This window comes from Spodoptera frugiperda, chromosome 23 (genome assembly GCF_023101765.2).
Source record: "Spodoptera frugiperda isolate SF20-4 chromosome 23, AGI-APGP_CSIRO_Sfru_2.0, whole genome shotgun sequence".
In the NCBI taxonomy this organism is placed as follows: Eukaryota; Metazoa; Arthropoda; class Insecta; order Lepidoptera; family Noctuidae; genus Spodoptera; species Spodoptera frugiperda.
The window spans coordinates 6659067-6682709 of NC_064234.1; the positions used below are offsets into that span (position 1 = coordinate 6659067).

A 23643-nucleotide genomic window follows, 5' to 3' on the forward strand; every position below is an offset into this window, starting at 1 on the left:
ATTTAATTATTGTTGTCATGCGGAAAATAAATTACTTGTATAAAAAATAGGAACACCAACTCCGTGTGCCGTGTCTATCAACAAAATAGGTACTTTAAAAACAAGTTCAAAAGCACCCATGTCATGTTATATTTAATGGGCTTTTTTACAGACGGCAATTCTAATTCTTTTAAGAATATTTAATTCATTTTGATTGTACATATCTTATAAGGTATATAACTGTGCATATAGGTTTATAAATAAAAAACATACGGGGGAAAAACTAGTTTTATGTAGGTACTTATGTTAATTTTACTTAACAAATCGACATCAAATTATTAAATTTAAAGTATCTAGTTTATAATTCTAATGTAAGAATGCTACAATGATTTACGTTCAAGCAATGATATTCGTATTAAATCAAGTTTGAGCATTGACACAAGATTCATAAATTCAAAACGCACACTGTGTGATTTTATGAATGATTGAACATTTATCATGCACATTCAAATTAATTTTATGACTCTCCATGAAATCACACGTGCCGAAAGTAGCACTACGCCATGTACTTTAACTTGTTTTTAATTATAAACATAAGTATGAAAATGTGTTTAATAATTGTTTCTGTACATAGGTACTTAACATTTATACACAATCAAATTCTAAGCACCGCAAACTAAAAAAAGGACGTAGAACATACGGGACAAACGTATTTACAACTTTAAAAAGTTATTAAGTCTAACTTAAGTTGACAACATAAAAAATATTATATTCATATAACAAAAACAAAGTATTTAATAAGTGAAAAAGTTTTACAAAATTTCAAAATTGTATGCTTTTTTATTAAAGTAGTATTATTATTGCATTTGAAATCTCAATTGTTATCTGGGGGCACGGCAGTGCCGCCAAGTCGTACAAAAAAGCGGCAGGACCGTACCATTTCTTTTTCCGGATTTTAAATAGATATTAAGATTTGTATGAATTATTTCTTAACTAAATACACAACTTATAATTTCAGTAATATCTCTTTGAAAATCTTTAACATATCTTGTATGTTTTTTCCAAAATAAAAGATAGGATAGAAAACAAGAGATTAGATATAAATTGTTGTTATAAGATATGGTAGACAACTAGGCAATTCTTATGTTTATAACAATTCAGCAAATTTTAGAATGTACAAAAAAAAAATGCAAAATGCAAAAGCTTTTCTGCATTGATATGAAAATACACATATATGGAGTACCTAACTACCTAGGTCTGCCAAGTGATACTGAACTAATTCTACAACTTTATTAAGTGTATTTAGACTGCCTTAGCCGGAATAAGATCGAGGTACATATTATTCTCTTAAACATATTTAATTTCATTATAACATACAATATAACTGAAGCCACTAAACATTACAAAAATGTTGAAAATACATTTTTTTCTAATCATACCTATTAAGGTCTAAGTCTTACCAGGACTAAGAATAAGATTCTTTATAATCTTTGTTGATGTCCTCATTATCAGTCATAAACAATAGCATAGTTGTATTATTATTAATCTACAATGCCAGCACTTTTTGTAGTTGTAAGAACTGGCTGCAGTTATAGTGTGAGGCTTAGTCATTTGTAGATAAGATTATCCACTTACAAAGATTGATCTTCTTGTCTTCAACATTTTATTCACAAAGTTACAAATGGGGGACAAAGTAACTAAGGTACCAGATAACATAAATGATAAATTGCTCACAAACACTGTTTTAATTATAATAAAAATACACACTTCAAAAGTTAACAATTCTGTTTGATATTGCAAGTGACTCACTAGCAAACAATATTCATAAAGGTGAATTACAAATTGCTGAACAATACCTTGTGGAAAGTAGAAATATCAGGCTCCACATTTGAATTTGTGCTATATAGTTCAGGCTTGTTACTGCTCCTGAAAAAAAAAATTTACTTTAAAATATGCTTAATCTACAAAATCTTATGTTCAGCTGCTACTGATCAACTCAACAACATTCTTACCTGGGTGCTGTAGAAGGTGATCTTGGTGTGACAAGTAAACAATTCATTGGTTGTCCATCTAACTGTCTATTGTGGTACAAATCAACTGCTTTCTGAGCATCTTCTTGAGTTTTGTAGATCACTTCAGCTGTCCCAGGTCGCACCAGTCTTGACTCTACCATGCCACCAACATCTCCAAACAATTCCTGAAATGAAGAAAATTATATGAATATGATTTTAATAAATTAATCATAAAAGAGATTATCATAGAAAAAGACCGAATTCTCTTATAAGATAATAAACGAAAGTAACCTACCTCAATATCTCCACCTGTAACTGTGTTTCGTAAATTGCTCACAATAATTCTATACTCCAAATGTGGCTTCTCTGGTTTCTGAACTTTGTCACTTCGCATAGCTGCCATAGGGCGCTTTTTCAAAATAGATGGTGGCCTTGGTGGACTTTTTTCCTTTTCCACAATGGTGTTTCTGAAAATTACATATGTATGGTATCATTTCAATAACTTTAATTTACAAACACAAATATAATGATGTTATCATAATGATATTATGCCATGCCATACCTATAATAGAAACCAAATAATAATTTCAAATATAGATTTTATAAAAATAAAAGCAATAATTACCTATGAACAGTAGCAATCCTGCTATCACGAATGTCGTTATTATGAGTAATAATTTTGAGCTGCAAGCTTGCTTTGCGGTTTAATGATGTTGGTTTGGGTATATATTCATCTTCCATAGGATCATCAATTATTTCCAAATCATTTTCAACAGTCCGAAGTATTGGTTTGGGTTTTTGTGGAATTTGTTCTAAAATATAAAATATTGCATAGTTATACATAATAATGTAATTTTTGCAGATGTTTTATTATTAAAAACAGTAGTAAAATTTGAAGTTTCACAGGTTCTTATTCTGAGCAAATGTCGCACAATTTATGATAACTTTTTATTCAAGATTCAATTCAATAACTGGTGAACAAAAATGTATCTATACTGTTTGCACCTGTGAGACCTTGGTATATGAGAGGTATAAAGTAAATATTAAATTTATAGAAGCCTGTTTTAAAGTACAGAAAAAAAAGAATTACCGAAAAATCTTGACTTTTCCACCGGACGGCGTTCATTGAATCTTCCAGAATTAATTTGACGCTTGATGCCAATTTTAGACACACCAAATGGCTGTGAAACCACCTGCCTTGAAGAATCTGTAAATACTGTATCAATAGAAATATCATTCAATAAAAATATAAGAAATAACTAACATAACTTTATTATTAAAACAATACAATTATAAACAGAACTTGTATTAAATATATAATTATTATGTTGGTTTGATGGTGAATTATAAGTAGCTGAAAACTGTAAGATAATTATTAAATTTTCTGTTAATCTAACTGATGAATAATTTGGTATACCTATTCTCCATTTGAATAAAATGTATGTATCAAAACATGGGTTCATGAATTAATTTAACACAAAATTACCTCTTTCTTTAGTTGGTGGGTTTGCCCTCGTAAATTTAGTTCTGTTTGGGAAAGGTCCATTCCTAACAGGCCCCGGTCCAGCTCTAACGGGCCCTGGTCCAGCCCTAACAGGCCCCTGTCCAGTGATTCTTGCCTATAACAATTGAGGTTAATTATGATAACATCAAGAAGTCCATAAGTGTTGGTACTTAACTATTTGGGTAGTAACTTACCCTTTCAAGACGTAACTTTTCTAATTTTAATCTGGCATCTTTCTGTTTAGCAAGCTGTGCTAACTTCTCTCTAGCATCCGTTATTTGTGTTCGTTTTTTTGATATTATTTTATTTCTTGCGTCGGTAATAGGCAACTTTTTGGGTGGAGGTTGTCCTTTTACTTTACCTTTATTTACCCTGTAATAACAAAAAATATATCATTACAATAATGTATTCAAGTTATCATAGGCCATGGTGAAAAAGATTGTTAAAAATTGAAAGCTTTACCTCGTATTTTGTCTCTTCTTTTTAATTATATCTTCTAAACTCATATCCACATATGAAGACATTATAAATTCGGCAAATATGAGCAATATAATGCACGATTAAATCAATCAGAAAATTTAAAGTTGTTCTTCCTGTTTCGATAAATCAGAAATATAAATTGATAGCCGTTATATAGATACCAATCTACCAATAAACCACATCAAATAAAAATAATGAATGATAATAGTAAATTTCTCTTATTTGTTCGTTATTTTAGCTTTTTGTTGGTTTTCCATTCGCAAGTCGGTCGAACGTCAGTGACAGTGACAGTTATAGACTAGACTACTACTGACTACATTTCTTTCTGTCATCCTAGAGCATAGACTAGTATTTTTCTATTCAGGACTATTCTATTAACTAAGCTAGGACATTCACTATCAAACCGATAAACCGAAAAACTAAAATACGAACACATGCAAGTATGTACATGCATGATATATCATGGCTTAGATATATGTTTCTTTGCTGAATGTAATCAAAAATAAAAACCAATAAATAAGTGGCATGGAAAATAATCTCTCTTTTTACTTTTACCTGTACTGTAACTTTTTACCTGTACTGTGATAATAATTCAATAACAAGTGGAGCCTTTTAATAAATTCTTTTTATTTCTAGTGTATAAACTCAAAAGGTTTAAAATTATTTGTGCACCAATTCCATTTGGTAGAACATAGACCTCTGACATGTTTAATCTAAGACCTTTCTGTATACTGTATACCTTTTCTCACAAATAAATACATTTGAATTTGGACATTGAAGTTCAAACCTAAAGCCATATATTTCAAATTTCAACATTCATAGACTATAAAAAAATATAGAGAAACGATTACGCGAAAAACGAATGGCGGCTTCGCGGGCGCCATTGTAGCGTAGCGTGGCGTGGTTTATTCTTCGTGATTCGTGTCCGTTTATTTCATTGACACACGCTATTTTCATCTTTAGCATTTAATCTAAAATTAAGTTTATTTGACATGGGTGATCGTAAGTATTATTCATTATATCTGTTCTTACTTTTCTTAGGTGTTCATTTATGTGATAGTAATTCATTACGTTTTTTAACAGCGGGTGATTATAGTGGTGGATACTCTGCTCAATATTCTGTTCCACCACCAGCTATGGCTTCTGGCGATAATAATTATTCTGGTTCTGGTCAGGGATATCAAAGCAGTTATGGTTCTGGCCAAAACCAAGATTGGAACCAACAAAACACCGGTAAGGAATCGATATTTTCTGCGTCTTATTACATTTTGTATCAATTTATTTCAGCAACTTACTAGGTTTTTCTATAAACATATGTAAACCCTAGCATTAAGCAATTACTTGCAATTTATATTTTAACGTGGTATTTATAAAGTTAGTGGTACTTTTTTGCTTCTCAGTACCATTACACGAAATTGTAATTATCATTCCTTTGCCTCATTATGATTAAACTGTGATAACAAATAATTAACTTCTCAGGTATTTATATAAATATTAAACAATTTCAGGAGGTAATGCTTATGGAAGTGGACAACAAGGAAACAACTATGGCCAAAGCTATGATTCCTCAAACTACAGTAGTGGTGGTGGCGGAGGTGGTTATGATAGAAACAGTGGCAGTGGCTACAATGTAAGTGGTGGCGACCGCGGCAGCAGTAATTACTATGGCGGTGGTGACCGTGGAGGATCAAATTATGGTGGAGACAGAGATCGTGGTGACAGACAAGGATACTCTGGTGGTGGAGGCAATGGTGATCGAGGAGGGTTTGGAGGAGGTGATCGTGGCTACAATAGAGATGGGGGGAATAGAGATGGTGGATATGGGTAAGTTTCACTAATCTATATTTTATTCTATACAAAAATAAGTTACTTCAAATACAAGCCTTGTGATGTGGCTGTTTGTGATAGCAAGGTATACTGCTACTCCAAAGGAAAAAAGTACCATATTTTGGACCCAAGCTGTTGAATCTTCAAGCAAACCTTCCTATTATTCAAACAAATTTTACTTTTCATTTATGCTATATTGATGTTTGAAATTCTTCAATTATATCCAAACTACAAAGTACAAAAATAAAAATCAATAATCAGAAGAAACATGCTTGGGTTCAATTATTGTGTTGAGTAGCAAAGCAAAATCAGGCTATCAGCATTATTATAGTATTAGATTATTAATATTGTTCTAAAATGTTGTTGTCATCATCAGCTGAGGTCGGCTTATTTCTGGATGTATGTCATCTGAAGTATTTCTGCAACTCTTGGTATTGAATGGTGAGCTAAATAATTTATTCTTCAAACAAGGTTGTATTAATAAGATTATAGAAACTGTACAAGTTTTAAACGGTTTATCCTGGTTTACATTTTAATGAGAAAGGGTGGTTGTCTCTTACATATAGAAATTTGGTTAGAATTTACTTTATAAAGGTATTATAAATTTATGATATAACTAATTATATTCACATGTTACTGGAATAGCACGACATTGATTTATCTTAGGGTTTACAGGAAACAATTATTGTTACTTTCTTTTTACCTATGTATGTATGTGTTAGAAACTCTGTAATTAGGTGGCAGCCACATGGATGAGTAAGTGCTTATAATGATGAACACTGCATCAATAACAAGGAAAAACAATTGATTAATATTGATTTAATGTGCAACAAGTGTACCATTAATTTACGAAATGACTGGTTCGACATGAGTGATCCCACAGCCTCGCAGAAAAGCAGCATTAAACAACTTTTGCATTGTGTTTCGTCATGTAGTTGTCCAGGCACTTTGATGTGATTGGATTAAAAACAATTATCCAAACTGTCTAGAAATTAATATCACTTCATTGCCATTTCTTGTTTATATAGATAATTAGATACACCTACCTAGTGTGGATTAGTAATTAATTTTCCTCAGTGTGTGAGAGTTGACCAAGAGATATTATTCAAGAGATGTAAATTATTATATCTTGAGTAAATAGACTATTCATTAGCTGGCTTTTTCTAACTTTAACATTTGGTTTCAGTTTTTAGTAGAGTTCTTGTAAATTAATTATTGATTCTTAATTTTCAGTTTCCTATCTATTGAACTCATAGTGAATAAATCCTAAAGTTTATTCACTTTGTCTTTCAGTAACAGTAAATAAAGTGATATTGAGTTAAATGCTTAGAATTTTGCCATTTAATCAATATACTTCATATTTATTATACAGGGCTTACAGGACAAGTTCAACTAGATCCTTGTGAATTTAGGGAATTATAGAAGACATAATTTCTGTTTCATTAACAGAAATCAGTAAAAAAAATGTGTACTCTAACTCCTTAGAGTAGAGGATCTAGAAGGACTTAATCTGTAACCATGTGTAATAAGCTTAAGCAATATTTAATACACTGGAATCTTTTGAATTTTATTAAAACTTAAAAAACATACTTGGCATAAATCTCTGTATTCTAGTGATTGAATGTGGTATGTTGATTCTAGGTATCATGATGTGGTTTTTGCTATAAGTCTTGTTGTATCATACTTATAATGGTATTTTTGCGGCCTTTTTGAAGATCTTTTATTATTGTGTATTGCTGAAATAGGTTTGAAATAGCAACATTCCAATTCAACATATTTTCATCAGCTACAATTTTTTTCAAGAATCAAGAGGTAAACTTATGTATAGAAATGTATTAGGTTTATACTTAACTTGTTTAGCTATTCGGGCAATGTTGATCCTGTTTTTGTGGTGATTGGAGACAACCTAATTCAAGATGAACATTTCTTTTTGTTTATTGTAATATCTGAATCAGTTGGTCTAAGCTTTTGTTACATTTTTATGATTTAATTAGATATATTAATAAAGGTTAATATTGTCTAAATTGTAATAAAATTATTGAACAATGTATTTCAAATTCCAAATAATTACGACTGACTATGGTATGTTAATAGTAACATTATATTAACCTTTATTAATGTTAGATTGTTTTTTTTTTTACTAGGAGAATGTGGTGGTATATGAAGTTCCACTAATTGGCGTCCCTTGAAAATTATGGTTTTCATACAGCCATCTTTTCAGTTTTCATTTTTAGTATACATAAGTTGAATTTAAAAGAGTCTCTTCATGAATGCATGCAAATAATTTCAAGATAGTGTAATTGCAAATTACAATGTATTCTTGAAATTATTTCCATTGTTATTGCTAGCATGCATGTGTCAAAAACATTGTAATATTAACATCATCACAAAATGTTCTAAGATTTTCAAGGTATCAAGGTATAAAACATTATGGTAAAGAAAAGGATGCAACACGGACTCGGGTCACTTATAAAAGTGTACCTAGGTGTCAATCAATCTCCGCGGCCGTACAGTGTGTCCCCAGCCTGCCCAGTGTACTAAACGCTGTTCTTATTGTTTTAGTGGCGGCGGCAGGGGGGGTGGTTATAATAAAGGTAAAGCTCCTCGCGATGAGCGAGCGGTGCTGTTAACATTTTATTAATTTGTAATTTTCTAAGGGCTGCCAAACCTGGTATTATGCTGGTTCATTGGTAAATAATCTGGTTGTGATTGTAGGTCTTATTCAGTGTATTCAATGGGTATCGGTATCCAATGCGTTGTGTCATCGGTCATCAATTGAAATTTACACCATTTTTTACGAAGCACGGTTTCAAAGAGTGGATTTGACTTGTGTATTAACATTTCAAAGGTATGAAGACACCTCTTGCCAACTAATACGAAAAAAAAACAAATCAACTGTGGTTTATAATGTAAATTGTCAGGGACTACAACAATTTCTGTTGGCAAAGGTGTGAAAGAGTAAGTGGTATAACGCAAGATATGGCGTGCATTGTCCTACACGTATACAAAAAGGTCATCCGTCGTTATTTTTGAGGTTAAGGGTGTATATTATTTTACTGGTGTTTAATTTAACGTTTCCCGCGAAGAGTGTGTTAATTGGACTTGGTTATTGTGTAGTCCACACTACAGTTGTATTATGATAAGAATTGCGTAATATTAGTGTAAGTTTTATGGTTATACCAGATACATGTATATCATTTTGGCAGCCCTGTCTGAAATCTAAGTGAATGTGTTATTGAAAATTGGTAAATCCGTCAAAATCTTTAGTGGGTACTTATGATAGCACAGTACTTACTCATTAATATGGTACATACATGCAAAAAAACAAACAAAAAAAGTGATAGTAGATCAATAAAAGCGATTGAGATAATTCAAATCTCAGATTTTCAATTAATTTGAAATGTTATTAGATATAATACATTTCTGACCATTTATTAGTATTCATATGAACATATTCCCAAATAACAATATAATGTGAAATAAAAATAGATTTGTGCATTATCTTTTGATGGGGCAACACAACCTGCCTTTATCCATCTTATTATTTTTTTAAAAAAAAGGTAAAATAAATGTGTCATATTAGTGGTTAGTACTGTTTATGCTATCGTGACATTTTCGTTCCTGGACATATTATTATGAATTGGTAATAACTAATTACTGACCAGCAGTAATAGTAGGTGACAAATTAGATTGAAAAGGGTTTAATTTTAATGTTCCTTTGGTAAAATAGAGAAAATGGTTCGTTAAATTGTTCAGCAATGTTAAAAAACATTTATTGAATTAAATGTCTTATTATGGTAAAGTGTTTAAGACGTCTGGGTAATATTTACTAGAGTAACTCTTCAAATACATTGGACAAACAGGAAAACAGTAAATAGGTACACATATACAAGTATGTATGCTGTGATAGCGGTGAATAACTTAGTATTTATCTGCAGGTGGCGGCGGTGGATACGGCGGCGACCGAGGTGGGGGTGACATGGTGACTCAAGAAGACACTATTTTCATCCAGGGAATGAATCCATCTACAACTGAAGATGAGCTATGCCAGCACTTTGGTTCTATTGGTATTATTAAGGTGTGTATTATATTTCGACCAATACGCTTAGCATTTTAAAAAGCTATATAAATAGATTAAACCCACCCTTAAACTAGGAGGAGGTTTTGATTGTAAAAAATATTAAAACTTTAATATATTTTTGCAGACTGACAAGAAAACTCAAAGACCAAAAGTCTGGATGTATAAGGATAAAGTATCTGGACAACCAAAAGGAGAAGCTACTGTAACTTATGAAGACTCTAATGCTGCATCCTCAGCTATTCAGTGGTTTGACGGAAAAGATTTTAATGGAGCTACAATCAAAGTATCTCTAGCTCAACGCCAAAATACATGGGGTGGTAACAAAGGAGGCGGCGGCGGTGGATTCCGCGGAGGGCGAGGGGGCGGAGGCGGCGGCGGCCGCGGAGGTGGTGGCGGCGGCGGCGGCCCAAGAGGCGGAGGCAGTTCTGGCGGAGGTGGTGGCCTGCCTTCTGGCAATAGAGTCGGTGATTGGAGATGTCCCAATCCAAGCTGTGGAAATACAAACTTTTCTTGGAGAAAAGCATGCAACAGGTGTAATGAGGAGAAACCAGAGGGTGCAGGCGGTGGAAGTGGTGGTCCTCCATCGGGCGGTAATGGACGCGGCGGTGGTGGCGGCGGCGGTGGCCCACCTGGCCGCGGAGGTCGTGGAGGCGGTGGACGAGGCGGCGGTGGCTGGGGCGGCGGCGGCGGCCGCGGGGATCGAGGAGGCGACCGTGGTGGCGACCGCCGTAGTTACGGCAGTGGTGGCGGCGACCGCGGCAGTGGCGGGGGCGCGATGAGGAGCGACGGCGGGTAACTATCGTCATCGACCTAGTCATTTACTTTTAACACATTTAAAAAAATATACTGATTCATTTGATTGACTAAGCTATTCTTCAGTAATATTACTGCACCCACTTTGCGTACACTTCTTCTAATTTGATTGCAAATAAATTTACAACTATTCTATTTCTGTTTTTCAGGGGCCGGGACCGCCAAAGACCATATTGATTAAATTAATATTATTTTTATTTAGATGTAATAAGTTTGTTTTGTAATTACGAATTGACTTACCGCATAGTTCTTTCTTGTATAAAATCACCTATCTATTAAGGTAGTCATACCATTTAAGTGTGAAAGTTCATGTTAAAATAGCTTGAATAGCCTAATCTAATGAAAATTATTTAGAAAATTAAAAGCTAGCAACTTATTTGACAATAAGAGTTATTTTTTTCTAAATACGTAAGTTTTTTTGAAAACAATAACTTGTTACATTTGTACAACAATATTATTATCATTTCTTCGCTGTCGATTCTTACCAGAAGATAAGCCGTGTGAATGATGTTGGAATTTTGTGTGTATATGATAGATTTTTAAAAATTTTACAAATACATTTTACCAATGTAGCATTTCTACTATAGTCGACTCAATTTATAACAGTAACAACTGTTGTTGCAACTTAATGAGAACTTAATCGAATCGGGAATAAAATGAGTTGTATCTGTTAGATACAATGATTAGATAAGTAGACCAATAAGTTATTAGTTTTGTTATAGCTTTCACTGTGGTCACTTGAATTTGTGATCGAGTTAAGTTTTTAGTTGAAATAAAGGTCGAACTATAGGCATATAACATCCCTGGCTTAGTTTCTAAGCGAAATAAGTTGTTCCACATAGTATATTTTTGCATTTTTTCTTTGTAAACCCACTAAGGATGAATAGTATTATGTATTTGAAACTTTGTATGCATTCATTAAATGGTTATAATAGTGATCATGTGTTTATTATTCACCTTTTTGTACCTTTATAGTGTTCACAAGATAAATATTTTACTAGATCTAAATATTATCTATTGTCTTCAGATGAGGGTTAGGTACAGAGGATTTTTATGGGATAATGTTCAAATCAGCAGATGGACCATCTGATAGTAAACAATCAGCGTCGTCGGTTGTTTAGGGCTGATGCACCTCGCATTGGGATTTTATAATCAAGGTGTACGCGAAAGTTGTTTCAAAAGACTGCATCTCTGACAGAACATAGGTCCAATATAGCAGGGATGGCCAACCGGTCGATCGCGACCATTAGGCACTTGTCTCACCGGCAACGAGTAGAGCTAGAACTAGAAACGAGTTAGCGAGACGCGGGGAGCGAGTGCGTAATTCCGATATTTGTGTAGCTCTGCTATAAGCGAGTGTGCGAGTGAGGCGGGCGTCTACTCGCTTCACTCGCAGCACTATAGCAGCCACTACATAAATCCTATCATAGATTCATCATCATAACGATGATAATTCAAATGATTTTTCGATATTCATAGTAAATAAAAAAAAACGGTTCATTTTAGATCCGCACTGTAGAGAAATGACCAGTGGTTGCTCTCTCGGCGTGAGTTCTAATCGCTTGGCGAGTGTCGCCGAGCGAGTGTTACCTTTCATAGCTCTTGTCGCTCAGCGACAAACTAGTGAAGCAAGTACTCGCCGGCAGTGTGAACAGTCAGCGATCAACTGTTTGTATATGCATCTCTTTTGTTCACACGGAATGGATATCTATAGTACGTTTCTTGAGCGAGAAAATAGCCGATAGTCGTTTTCTCACCGTTGGTGGGACAACTGCCTTAGTCCAGCCGATCGTGGCAAGGCAAAAAATATAAGTATGTAAATAGTCCATATTGCGCAACGTAATTACTAACTACTACACTACTATGCTCAATGCTATTTAATTTAAGATTTCAAGAAGCAAGTAAATAGTAGATTGCACACTGTTTCGTTAGTAAACTATGTTTAATCAAGTTATGCCTAATCAAGTTGGCCACCCCTGCAATATAGGAAAATAAGAAGGTTCAGCGTACATTGGCGAATGTACTGAGAATAAATCAATTTAAAATAATTACTATGATACTATGTTATATAATTTATTTTTAAATGAATAGTTGTTGTTGTAAAAACATAGAAAAAAAAACATACCGGCTGAATTGAGAACCTCTTCCTTTTTGGGAAGTTGGTTAAAATGGCGTAATATATGTTTGTGTAGTTATTGTGTTATATAAAAATTAACTACATACTACGGCATACTCGATGAAAACTGCATGCGAAAGAAGCTTCTTGTGTAGTTTTTTTCAAACGTGGTGGCACACCAAGTCTAATCTACGTGAGACAATCTATTTTCTATTGTCTGGTTAAATAATTTTACATCATACCTACTTTATTTTTCAATGATTTTTCCGTGGAATCGAACCCCGCGACCTGTTGCGCTGCAGTTGGTGATCAACCAACCACTGTGCCAACCGTGCAATCAAAAATGTGCTTTAAATATACCGATATAGGGGTGTATGTACTATTTTGTAATCATGTGACAAGTTTCTGAGCCAAGAGCTTGTTCTAACGATTTAGTATAGGCACTTCTATTTTGCTGTTAGACAAAAACCCCTCGTTTGTCGCCAGTAATAATTATTAGTACTTACGCAAAAGTGTATGATGGATATTAAAACTAGAATAGTTAAGACTAGGCCACAGGTCACTAACTTTTTCCAAGGGGCTACATATTTACAATGAAAGCGCGTTCCGCAATCAAACGTTTATTTACAACTGAAACAAAATATATTATTCGTCCTATTCAAGGTTTCTCTTTGGTCTAATTAAATAATTTTTCAAGCATTTAAATTCAATACTATTTTTAATACATAACAATATTTATGTACAATAAATAAAAGCTGCGTCAGTTACTCTAATCTAACGTTTCTGGAAGCTGAATATCTTAATAAGGACGAGACCCACGACCGTAGCGGCGGCTACACCAATTCCCGCCTTCCACCATGATGAATTATCTCCTGACAAGCTGGCAAAGTGCTTCAAGTGTCTGAAATATAATAAAATCAGTCAAAAAAGAGTCTATAGGTATTAAAACATTCTATTCATAAAAACATTATACCAACTAACCTGTGCTTGCTGAATAAAATCCAAGCTGCTTGAAATTGACTGACAAAGACAATTAAAATAACAATTTTGTATTTTCAGCCATTATTTATGAAAAACATTAGTTTGAAAATACATTGATCCATTAAAAATTATTAAAAGGTATATAAATTGATTTAATTACTAGTGATGTAATCCTGAAAGCAGTGCTGATTAAAAATAAATGTTTACTTACGGAAATGCAGCCATGGTGGCTAGCTTGACGAAGACATCGTGTTTATTTTCTCTAATATTGAACAACTGTGGTGGTAGTAGTTGGTATTTATTGCAAAATACATCTGGTTGAAGTATGTACTCTTGTCTTGCAATCAGCGCATCACCTTTTGTTCCCACTATTAATACAGGAATATGACTTTCGGCAAAGTATTTCTGTAAAATAATAGAAATTGACATTAATTAATCATGAATCGATTTTGATATTCAAAGTATTTATTAGTGAATACAATACTTACGATATATATCCTAGCGATATATTCAAATGACCGGCTAGCAGCGACATCATATACAAGACAAGCAACATCACAATTGACTTCATGAGGTTGCAGTGGATCCGAGACGCGAGTTATCGGTATTTCTTTTAGAACTAAGTATTTCTCTTGGCCATACACCAAAACAGTATTTATACAACAATTATCTGTGGTATTGCTGTCACCGCGTTCATTGGCGTGCGGTTTAATTTTCTAAAAAATAAAATATGAGAAGTTAAATAAAGTTAAGGGTCACTGAAATGTATCACACTATACATACTATTTGACACAAACCTTATGTGCTATACCGAGAAAGCTTCTACAAATAGACGTTTTTCCGCACGACCTTGGGCCGATGATATGGCACTGGTATACATTTCGACTGGATTGTTTCTTGGCAATATCAACTTTTTTTTCACGTGTTACTGTAAAAAGTTTACAAATGAGTTCAAGTTCCACAGTTGAATATTATTGCGTAATTGTAGTTTTGCCAGAACTTACTGTGTATAGCAGATTTTTGTGTTTCATTTTCTAGAAAATTGAAGCCCAAATAAGCGAGATAGGCACTGGTATTTTGTAAGTCCATCAAGGTCATTAAAGTCCATCGACACATCCAACCTTGTAAAGTTAAATATCCCTGCAAGAATAATAAATCAGTCAGTGAAGATTTCTCTTATAAGTAATGAGAACATTTACTGTGCCTGCAGAGGGGTATAGGCTAATACAAAAATACCTTATCATTTGTAGGCACAGTGTACCGCAAATTATGCCATGGTATTCTTGGACAGCAGGAAAATACATTTTTCAGTTCAGTAGGATTAAGCATGCCATCTTTGTCAGAGTCATATTTTTCAAACAACTGTGTTAAAAACTGTTGTCCTTTGTATGAAAGTTCAGTTGTGCAGCCTACAGGAACCTTAATACTGCAAAGGTATTAAATTAATTGTATAATAAAAATTATTATATTTATCAAGATAAAAAGATAAACAGTGAAATACATACTTAGCATATAAATAACTGTGAGTCAATTCCAGGCTCTCCTCATAGCCAAATTTACGAAGGACTGTCCATGTTGTTTCATTTCTTCCTCTTTGTATAAATAAACAATGTAAGAAAATAAAACCTTTGATTGTTATACAATCATTTTCTATACCACCAGCTATGTTTTGAGCAATTACTGATTTTACTTCATCTAAAACCTGAAACAACACTTATGCTGTAAGTTTGTTATGTAAAGGCAGTCATAGAATGTATAACCCACTTTTAACAACTTTGTGTATTTAAAGTAGTGGAATGTAAGTCAATCATGTTACCTGCAATTGCAGAGGTGAGTCAAAGCATTTTCTTTGAAACATTGTCACTTCATAGTCATCTAACAGGCCATCTCCATCTAAATCACAGATCTTGAATATCCTTGTTAAAGCCCTTTTGCATTTTTCTGTTAACTAGTTAAATGAAAAATATATATTAGTATAAGTTTTCTCACTCAGTGTAATTAATTTTCTTGACATAATGGCTTTAGAAGAGGATTTCTGCCAACTGAGTTAAGCTATTCCCATTAAACTAGACATGTATATTCTACACTAAAAAATAAATGGTTATTATTAGAGGCACAATGGTACATGTAATTATTTACCTCTTGTTCTTCAATATTGTATATGGGATTAATTGGGTGTAGGACAGCTTTTTGTGCATTATAGAACATCTCAGATACATTTATAAGAGATTTTGCTGAGCATTCTATACATCTATCCACTTCTGGGTACTCCTCTGCTATGTCCCAAATATTCTGAAATATTTATTACATGTCCATATTAATGCTGATGAAAAGTATACCAACACAATTTTTAAACTGTCCTGAATATGTATACCTTGTTGAATGAATATTATCTTTTGAGTTTATAGAAATGCAGTGTAATGCAATGTTATCAATATATTATTTTCTATATAAATAATATCTAAAGTACATAATGATTACTGATACAAAACTTACATCAATGATGGAATAATCAATTAAATCAATCTTGTTGCCAACAAGAATAACTGGCTTTCTGTAATCATCAGGGCAGTTTTCTCTTACAAAAGGCAACCAATATGAGGCAATTTTGTTCAGCGTCTCTTGTCTGTCTACTGAGAAAACTATGCATATTACATGAGCTCTTTCTATTTCTTCTCCCACTTGCTCTAGTGTTTGTTCAGCAACTGCAAGCAATGTCGTAAATTACAACACATCATTACATGAACAATCAAATATGTTTACAACTACATGCATTCCTAGAATTCATGATGTGTATTGTTTATGAGAAAATGTCATTTGTGGTAAAACAAACATGTGAAAGCCAGACAATTTTATAATGCAATTATCATTTATTTAAAACTTACTAAATACGCTCTATAACATTCTAATTGAACTAATTATTTACTTCTGAAGCATGTAGTTACACAACTATTTATTGCAAAACAAACTGATAGTACTTTCATATATTAAACAAAGGCCTCAATTATTATGTTGAAATATTTAAGTAGTATTTAGTAAAGTATAAAGTGTAATGTTTTCTGTAGTAAATATTATAAGATTAATACATACGACAAATGTCGATAATGTTGGTCGGTACTTGTTCCGGGGTTACATCTGCAGGAATTGTTATCTCTTCAGCTTTTGGCGGTACATGTTCAGTAAACTCTTCGGTTACCAGGGAAAGTATCAGCGACGTTTTTCCGACACCAGGTTCGCCTAATAGGAGTATTCTAACAGTACGAGGTATGGACTCGTAAACCATCTTGATGTGTGTGAAAAAATTGTTATATTACGTATAAAGGCATTTTTCTGTAATTAGGTCAAAAGTCGCTAATTTATTGTTTTGAAATTGTTTTTCACAACAACGACAAACGGAATTTCGAACTGAAAGGTGATGATCATAATTTTATTTTTAACAAGTTACAGGATCAGTCGGCCGCTGTCAGTTTTAGTTCCTGCACTAGTGCACTCACTTTTTCATTCATTCAATCATACAATCATTCATAGAAATCTGGATGAAAAAAATATGAGATAGAAATATTTAATTCAATTAAAAAGTTTTTAAATTAGGAATTTATATCAGTAGGTCTCTGTTATTCAATAATAAAATGTAGATTTTAATTGAAAAGTGACTTCAACTATATCCAAAATGTTTGAAGGCACTGCGAGCATCCTATGCACTGTCCGACATGTTCGTCGTTTGATTGTCCAATTCTTTGTCTATGGTAAAAATCATTGAAATATTGTCTATGGTTGACATTGACAGCTGTTCGACCCATCCTTTCATTGTTGTCATTTGCCATTAAGCCATTGAGTTGTCAACATTCTGTCTGCTGTCTATTTGCGGCGAATTCTAATGGCATGGATAGTTTAAAATATTTACTTTATTTAAATATTGTGTAAGCCCTAATCGAAATACAAAATCATGGGTGAGATAAATAAAAAGCAAAATGATTGGGATTCTGCTAAAGTTTCGCGAGAGCCGATAAAAACACTGGAGGTTAGTTGACTTTTAATTTTATCACTAATTTTATAATATTAAGCGTCTTCTAAATTTAATATTATAATCAACAATAAATGTATTAGATAGCAGCTCATATCTCAATAAAATAAAGTATAAAAGTAACATAAAATGGAGATTTTTTGTGGTACTTTGTATGCATAAATAAAACCCCATGTGGTAATTTATTTCTCTCTTTGTAGCCTTTTTTCGACGTTTTATCATTAATTTCCTATTATTAAGTCATTAATTTCACATCATTAAACTATTAATTTTATGTTTTTAAACAATTTTATGCATTTACATATATTTTTGCCTGCCAATCTGTAGGTACACAGACTTCACTGTTTACTGTGTGAATTTCTAAACTAGTGGTATATTTAATACATTATAATATGTTTGTATTAACAATAGTATAGCATAAATCCCACATGTATAACTCAAAGAAATGTATATTTTCAGGACAAATGGAAATTAGTACCTTCCTTTCTACAAGTAAAAGGATTAGTGAAACAACATATTGATTCATTCAATTATTTTATTAATGTTGAAATTAAGAAAATAGTGCAAGCAAACGAAAAGGTGTTCTGTGATGCAGACCCTTTATTTTACATAAAATATTTGAATGCATATGTTGGGACACCTGATTTAGAGGAAGGCTACAATGTCACCAAACCGACTACTCCACATGAGTGCAGACTCAGAGACATGACATATTCTGCACCAATCACAGTGGACATAGAATACATAAGAGGCAATCAAAGAGTCATCAAGAACAAACAGTTAATTGGAAGGTATGCACCAAATTTTTATTACCATGCTTTATTTTAATAACTCAAATTATCACAAGCTTAATCTTATATGCTTTTATTTACAATGATGTCTTGCAATCTTAGTAATTGGGTAATTATCTCTCATTATAAGAGGGTTCTTATAATGCGAGAAACATTGCCCAATTACATGCGAGTTCTTTTTAACTATACTAAAATTATTGAACTGTGAGTTAATGCATTTATGTTTTTTTTTTCAGGATGCCATTGATGCTGAGATCTTCAAATTGTGTGCTGACTAATAAATCTGATTTTGAATTAGCACAACTAAATGAGTGTCCTCATGACCCTGGCGGTTATTTCATCATTAGAGGTAAGTTTGAGATTGATCTTTAAGAACTTCATTCATACTAAGTACATTGTAAATGTCAATTATTAATGTCTTGTCTGTCGGTATATAAGACACAATAGAAAACACATTGTGTCTCGCGTAGATCTGCGTTCCGACAGACAACGGGTTAATGTACGTATATGAACATAAACATCATTAGATAGAAACCCACCAGCCCACCACTAATTACTTAACACACTAAAATCTATAACACTGTTTCAAGTATCTAAAGATAATTAAGTCTATGTTCTTTTACAGGTCAGGAGAAGGTGATATTGATCCAAGAACAGCTGTCCAGGAATCGTATGATTGTTGATGAGTTCAAGGGAGCAATTCAATGTCAAGTGACTAGTTCAACACATGAGAAGAAGACCAGAACTAATGTTATCGTTAAAAATGGGAAATATGTGTTGAGACATAATGCTTTGTCTGATGTAAGTTGTCCATATTAGTTATTATAGGTAGCAATTGAGTGGTGTTAAGTAATTATTTTTTTACAGATTATTTGTAATAGCAGACTGTAATTAGTGCCAGGCATAAGTCTCTTCTCAAGCTAATAAAAAATTGGTCGAGAATAGACTCTTTTTATTTTATTTAACCAATAGTATGTCTGAACATAGATCTAGGTGAGACACAATGTTTATTCTATTGTGTCTCATATACCAACCAACAGACAAGAGATTAAATCTCTCAATAATTGCTCTATCTATATTCTATTGACAAAGTACTTGACTTTATTGAAGATTTTTAATTCTTAATTTACTTAAATTTTACAGGATATACCTATTGCAGTGGCATTCAAAGCAATGGGCATCTGCAGTGACCAAGAAATAATGCAACTAATTGGCACAGATGACACTTCAATGAAAAAGATGGCACCTTGTATAATGGACTGTCATAATTTAAAGATATTTACTCAAAATCAAGCTCTCTCTTATATTGGGAGCAAACTTAAAGTTAAAAGGTAAACACACAAGAATACTAATATAATAATTTACTTCTAATTAAAAAAAAAAAAGTAAAAGTATTATTGGGCATTTTCGGTTTTTCGAAAAATTCTCAGTAGTAGCACCGAGTCTGGAATTGTGTCCAGTATATGGCAATAGGCTCACCACACATGGGACTTATAACACAAATGGTGAAAAGTACATTGTATAGCGGCATTACGTGCCGTAATATGCACCTCTGCCTACCTATTCGGGGATGAAAGGCGTGACGTTGCGTTACTTCTAATTTTCTATTTGTTGAGATAGTAGTATTATATTTTGATTATTTCGTTACAGGTTCCAGTCAGGCACAGCTAAAGTTCGCACACCCGTTGACGAAGCTCGAGATTTGTTAGCCACAACGATCCTAGCTCATGTTACTGTGGAAAATTATAATTTCTATGTAAAAGCTATTTACCTAGCTATAATGGTCAAAAGAGTAATTGAAGCTGAAACAAACAAGGCTGCTATAGATGATCCAGATTATTATGGTAACAAAAGACTTGAGTTAGCTGGCTCTTTACTTGCCCTAATGTTTGAAGATCTGTTCAAAAGATTCAATTGGGAATTAAAATCGATAGCAGATAAAATAATACCTAAAGTTAAAGCCGCGCCGTTTGACGTTGTTAAACATATGAGGCCAGATCTGATTGCGAATGGACTGTTTGCTGCTATATCTACTGTAAGTACAATTTCATAATAATTATGCTATGTATAGTTTTCCACTTTTGAAATAGAGTTTTAGCTAACTTAATTTGTGTTTTTTTAGGGTAATTGGACAATCAAGAGATTTAAAATGGAGAGGCACGGCGTAACGCAAGTGTTGAGTCGGCTTAGTTACATATCGGCGCTAGGTATGATGACCAGGGTAAATTCTCAGTTTGAAAAGACCAGGAAGGTGTCGGGTCCTCGTTCGTTACAACCTTCGCAGTGGGGTATGCTATGCCCGTCTGACACTCCTGAAGGTGAAGCCTGTGGTCTCGTGAAGAACTTGGCGCTGATGACACATATCACCACTGAGTGTTCCGAAGAGCCCATAGCTAGGTTAGCTCGTAATGCAGGTGTTGAAGATGTAAGACTGTTAGGAGGCGAAGAAATCAATCACCCAGCTGTCTACATGGTGTTTCTTAATGGTTAGTATTGCTTTACTCAAACTACTTCAATTTTAAATTGTTTGTGATTGCATTATTGTATACTAATTATTTTTCATTTTCCAGGTAACATATTAGGCGTTTCAAGACAATATAAAAGGCTTATTAAAGTCTTTAGAATGTTCCGAAGACGCGGGCTGATATCGGCATTTGTTTCTATTTACCCTAATCACAATCAAAGGACCGTTTACATATGCAGTGATGGTGGAAGACTTTGCAGACCATATATCATTGTTGAAAAAGGAAATCCATTAGTACAACAGTCCCATATAAATGAATTAAATAGAGGAATCAGAAAATTCCAAGACTTTTTGAATGACGGACTTATTGAGTACTTAGATGTGAATGAGGAGAACGACAGCCATATAGCAACAGTAGAACAAGAAGTAGATCCTTACGTCACCACGCATTTAGAAATAGAGCCGTTTACTATCCTCGGCGTCTGTGCCGGCCTAGTCCCATACCCACATCATAATCAGAGTCCTAGGAATACATACCAATGTGCTATGGGTAAACAAGCAATGGGTGAGTACTGTCTATACATATTACTTTTCTAATACAATTACTTTCCTGTAAATAAATCTGAGTTTTTTTTATTAAATATTTCTGTAATATTTCAGGTACAATTGGATATAACCAGAAAAACAGAATAGACACATTAATGTATAATTTAGTATATCCACAATGTCCAATGGTTAAGACAAGAACAATAGAACTGACAAATTTTGATAAACTGCCCGCCGGACAGAATGCTACAGTCGCCGTCATGAGTTACAGCGGTTATGATATTGAGGACGCGTTGATACTTAACAGAGCGTCTATAGACCGCGGGTACGGCCGTTGTCTTATTTACAAAAGTGCCAAAACTACAATGAAGAGGTATAGCAATCAAACGTCCGATAGAATTCTCGGTCCTTCTAGAGACGCGACTACTGGAAAAGTTATCAGAGCACATGAAATTCTTGACACAGACGGTATAGCTGCGCCTGGAGAAATGGTAGAAAATAGACAAGTCTTGATAAACAAGCAGATGCCGCCAGCGACTTTGAACCCCGTGACGCAAGGCCAGCCCCAGCAGGTGGACTACAAAGATGTGCCTGTCACATACAAGGGACCTGTTGAATCCTACATAGAAAAAGTAATGGTGTCATCAAACTCGGAGGATGCTTTCCTTATTAAAATATTGTTACGTCAGACTCGTGTTCCGGAAATAGGAGACAAGTTTAGTTCCCGCCACGGTCAGAAAGGAGTGACGGGTTTAATTGTACAGCAAGAGGATATGCCCTTTAATGATAGAGGAATTTGTCCCGACATGATCATGAACCCCCATGGTTTTCCATCCAGAATGACAGTAGGGAAAACTATCGAATTGCTAGCTGGGAAAGCTGGGTTGGTGGAAGGGAAATTTCATTATGGTATGTATAACCTACCTTTAAGACAGATATCTTGTATGTATTCTTTGTATGATTATCAATTAACTTTTTAATATTTCCTCCAGGTACGGCATTTGGTGGTTCAAAGGTTAGAGATGTATGCCAGGAACTTGAGAAACATGGCTACAACTATCATGGCAAAGATATATTTTATTCTGGAATCACAGGAGAAACATTGGAGGCTTATATCTATTCGGGTCCTGTAAGTATCAAAGTATATTATAATTTGTGTTTCTGCAATCTGAGCAGACATTGAGAAATAGCTCTGCTTTTCTAAATTGTATGTTATATTGAGTGATTTTTATGTTTTTGTTTAGGTATACTATCAAAAGCTGAAGCATATGGTGCAAGACAAAATGCACGCTAGAGCTCGTGGTCCACGAGCAGTTCTCACACGTCAGCCCACTGAAGGACGATCGCGAGACGGCGGTTTGCGTCTCGGAGAAATGGAAAGAGATTGTCTTATTGGCTATGGAGCAAGGTTAGTACATATTGCAATATTTTGTACATAATAGAGGTTTTGTATATAATGTTAGATGAGTGTGAAATATCATTTGGCAGTATGCCATTGGAATTTGCCAAATTTCTGGATTTTTATGGGACACGAGCTTATGCATGTGTTGTCTTTTTGTTAGGAGTTATAGTATCAGTAGGACATTACACATATCGACACTACGATTAATTTATAATATGGATTTTTATAGAATTTGCAAATATCCTGTTTTATTTAACTTGTAATGACTAATAAATCGTAATATTGATATTTCCAGTATGTTGTTGATGGAGCGTCTGATGCTGGCGTCGGACGCGTTCAGCGCGGACATATGCGGCGCATGCGGGCGGCTGGCCAGCCGCGCCTGGTGCCACGCCTGCCACTCGTCGGCCGCAGTCTCCAGCGTCGAGATGCCCTATGCCTGCAAACTACTGTTCCAAGAGCTAGCTTCCATGAATATAATCCCTAAGCTTACTCTTAAGAAATACTGTTAGATTACTTAAGCGAATGTTGTTAAATTCTATATAAAATATGTAAGTGCTACAAATAAAAATGTTCAATATAATATCAAATGTTTTAATTATTGAGACTTCTAGCTTCTAACT

At 33.8% G+C, this 23643-nt stretch overlaps 4 protein-coding genes across 6 annotated transcripts; 2 read left to right on the forward strand and 2 right to left on the reverse strand.

Annotated features, from left to right (window-relative positions):
- Positions 1-252: 252 nt before the first annotated feature.
- Positions 253-4290, reverse strand: LOC118266647 (polymerase delta-interacting protein 3). 2 transcript variants are annotated; one of them, XM_035580113.2, is made up of 8 exons: positions 3958-4290; positions 3690-3867; positions 3478-3610; positions 3082-3198; positions 2617-2803; positions 2287-2458; positions 1992-2176; positions 253-1905 (listed from the first exon to the last, which is right to left on the reverse strand). In XM_035580113.2, the coding sequence occupies exons 1-8, from the start codon at positions 4017-4019 to the stop codon at positions 1815-1817; spliced, it is 1125 nt and encodes a 374-aa protein (XP_035436006.2). In that variant the 5' UTR covers positions 4020-4290; the 3' UTR covers positions 253-1814. The 2 variants fall into 2 exon arrangements, with proteins under 2 accessions (XP_035436006.2, XP_035436005.2); XM_035580112.2 differs by having other exon boundaries at positions 3082-3207; positions 3958-4288.
- A 518-nt stretch (positions 4291-4808) lies between these two features.
- On the forward strand, positions 4809-11634 carry LOC118266646 (RNA-binding protein cabeza). Its single transcript, XM_035580111.2, has 7 exons — positions 4809-4977; positions 5059-5208; positions 5484-5799; positions 8365-8396; positions 9741-9880; positions 10008-10675; positions 10846-11634. The coding sequence occupies exons 1-7, from the start codon at positions 4968-4970 to the stop codon at positions 10871-10873; spliced, it is 1344 nt and encodes a 447-aa protein (XP_035436004.1). The 5' UTR covers positions 4809-4967; the 3' UTR covers positions 10874-11634.
- Positions 11635-13416: 1782 nt separating this feature from the next.
- Positions 13417-17295, reverse strand: LOC118266688 (mitochondrial Rho GTPase). 2 transcript variants are annotated; one of them, XM_035580171.2, is made up of 12 exons: positions 16884-17295; positions 16290-16498; positions 15933-16085; positions 15610-15741; positions 15299-15495; positions 15030-15219; positions 14798-14933; positions 14591-14721; positions 14282-14509; positions 14005-14198; positions 13794-13832; positions 13417-13713 (listed from the first exon to the last, which is right to left on the reverse strand). In XM_035580171.2, the coding sequence occupies exons 1-12, from the start codon at positions 17074-17076 to the stop codon at positions 13587-13589; spliced, it is 1929 nt and encodes a 642-aa protein (XP_035436064.1). In that variant the 5' UTR covers positions 17077-17295; the 3' UTR covers positions 13417-13586. The 2 variants fall into 2 exon arrangements, with proteins under 2 accessions (XP_035436064.1, XP_050559019.1); XM_050703062.1 differs by lacking the exon at positions 13794-13832 and having other exon boundaries at positions 16884-17294.
- Positions 17296-17596: 301 nt separating this feature from the next.
- On the forward strand, positions 17597-23603 carry LOC118266689 (DNA-directed RNA polymerase III subunit RPC2). The gene is made up of 12 exons (XM_050703060.1): positions 17597-17814; positions 18277-18608; positions 18845-18957; positions 19234-19409; positions 19752-19939; positions 20259-20643; positions 20731-21094; positions 21179-21637; positions 21733-22527; positions 22611-22747; positions 22863-23026; positions 23316-23603. The coding sequence occupies exons 1-12, from the start codon at positions 17740-17742 to the stop codon at positions 23530-23532; spliced, it is 3405 nt and encodes a 1134-aa protein (XP_050559017.1). The 5' UTR covers positions 17597-17739; the 3' UTR covers positions 23533-23603.
- The last annotated feature ends 40 nt before the right edge of the window (positions 23604-23643 follow it).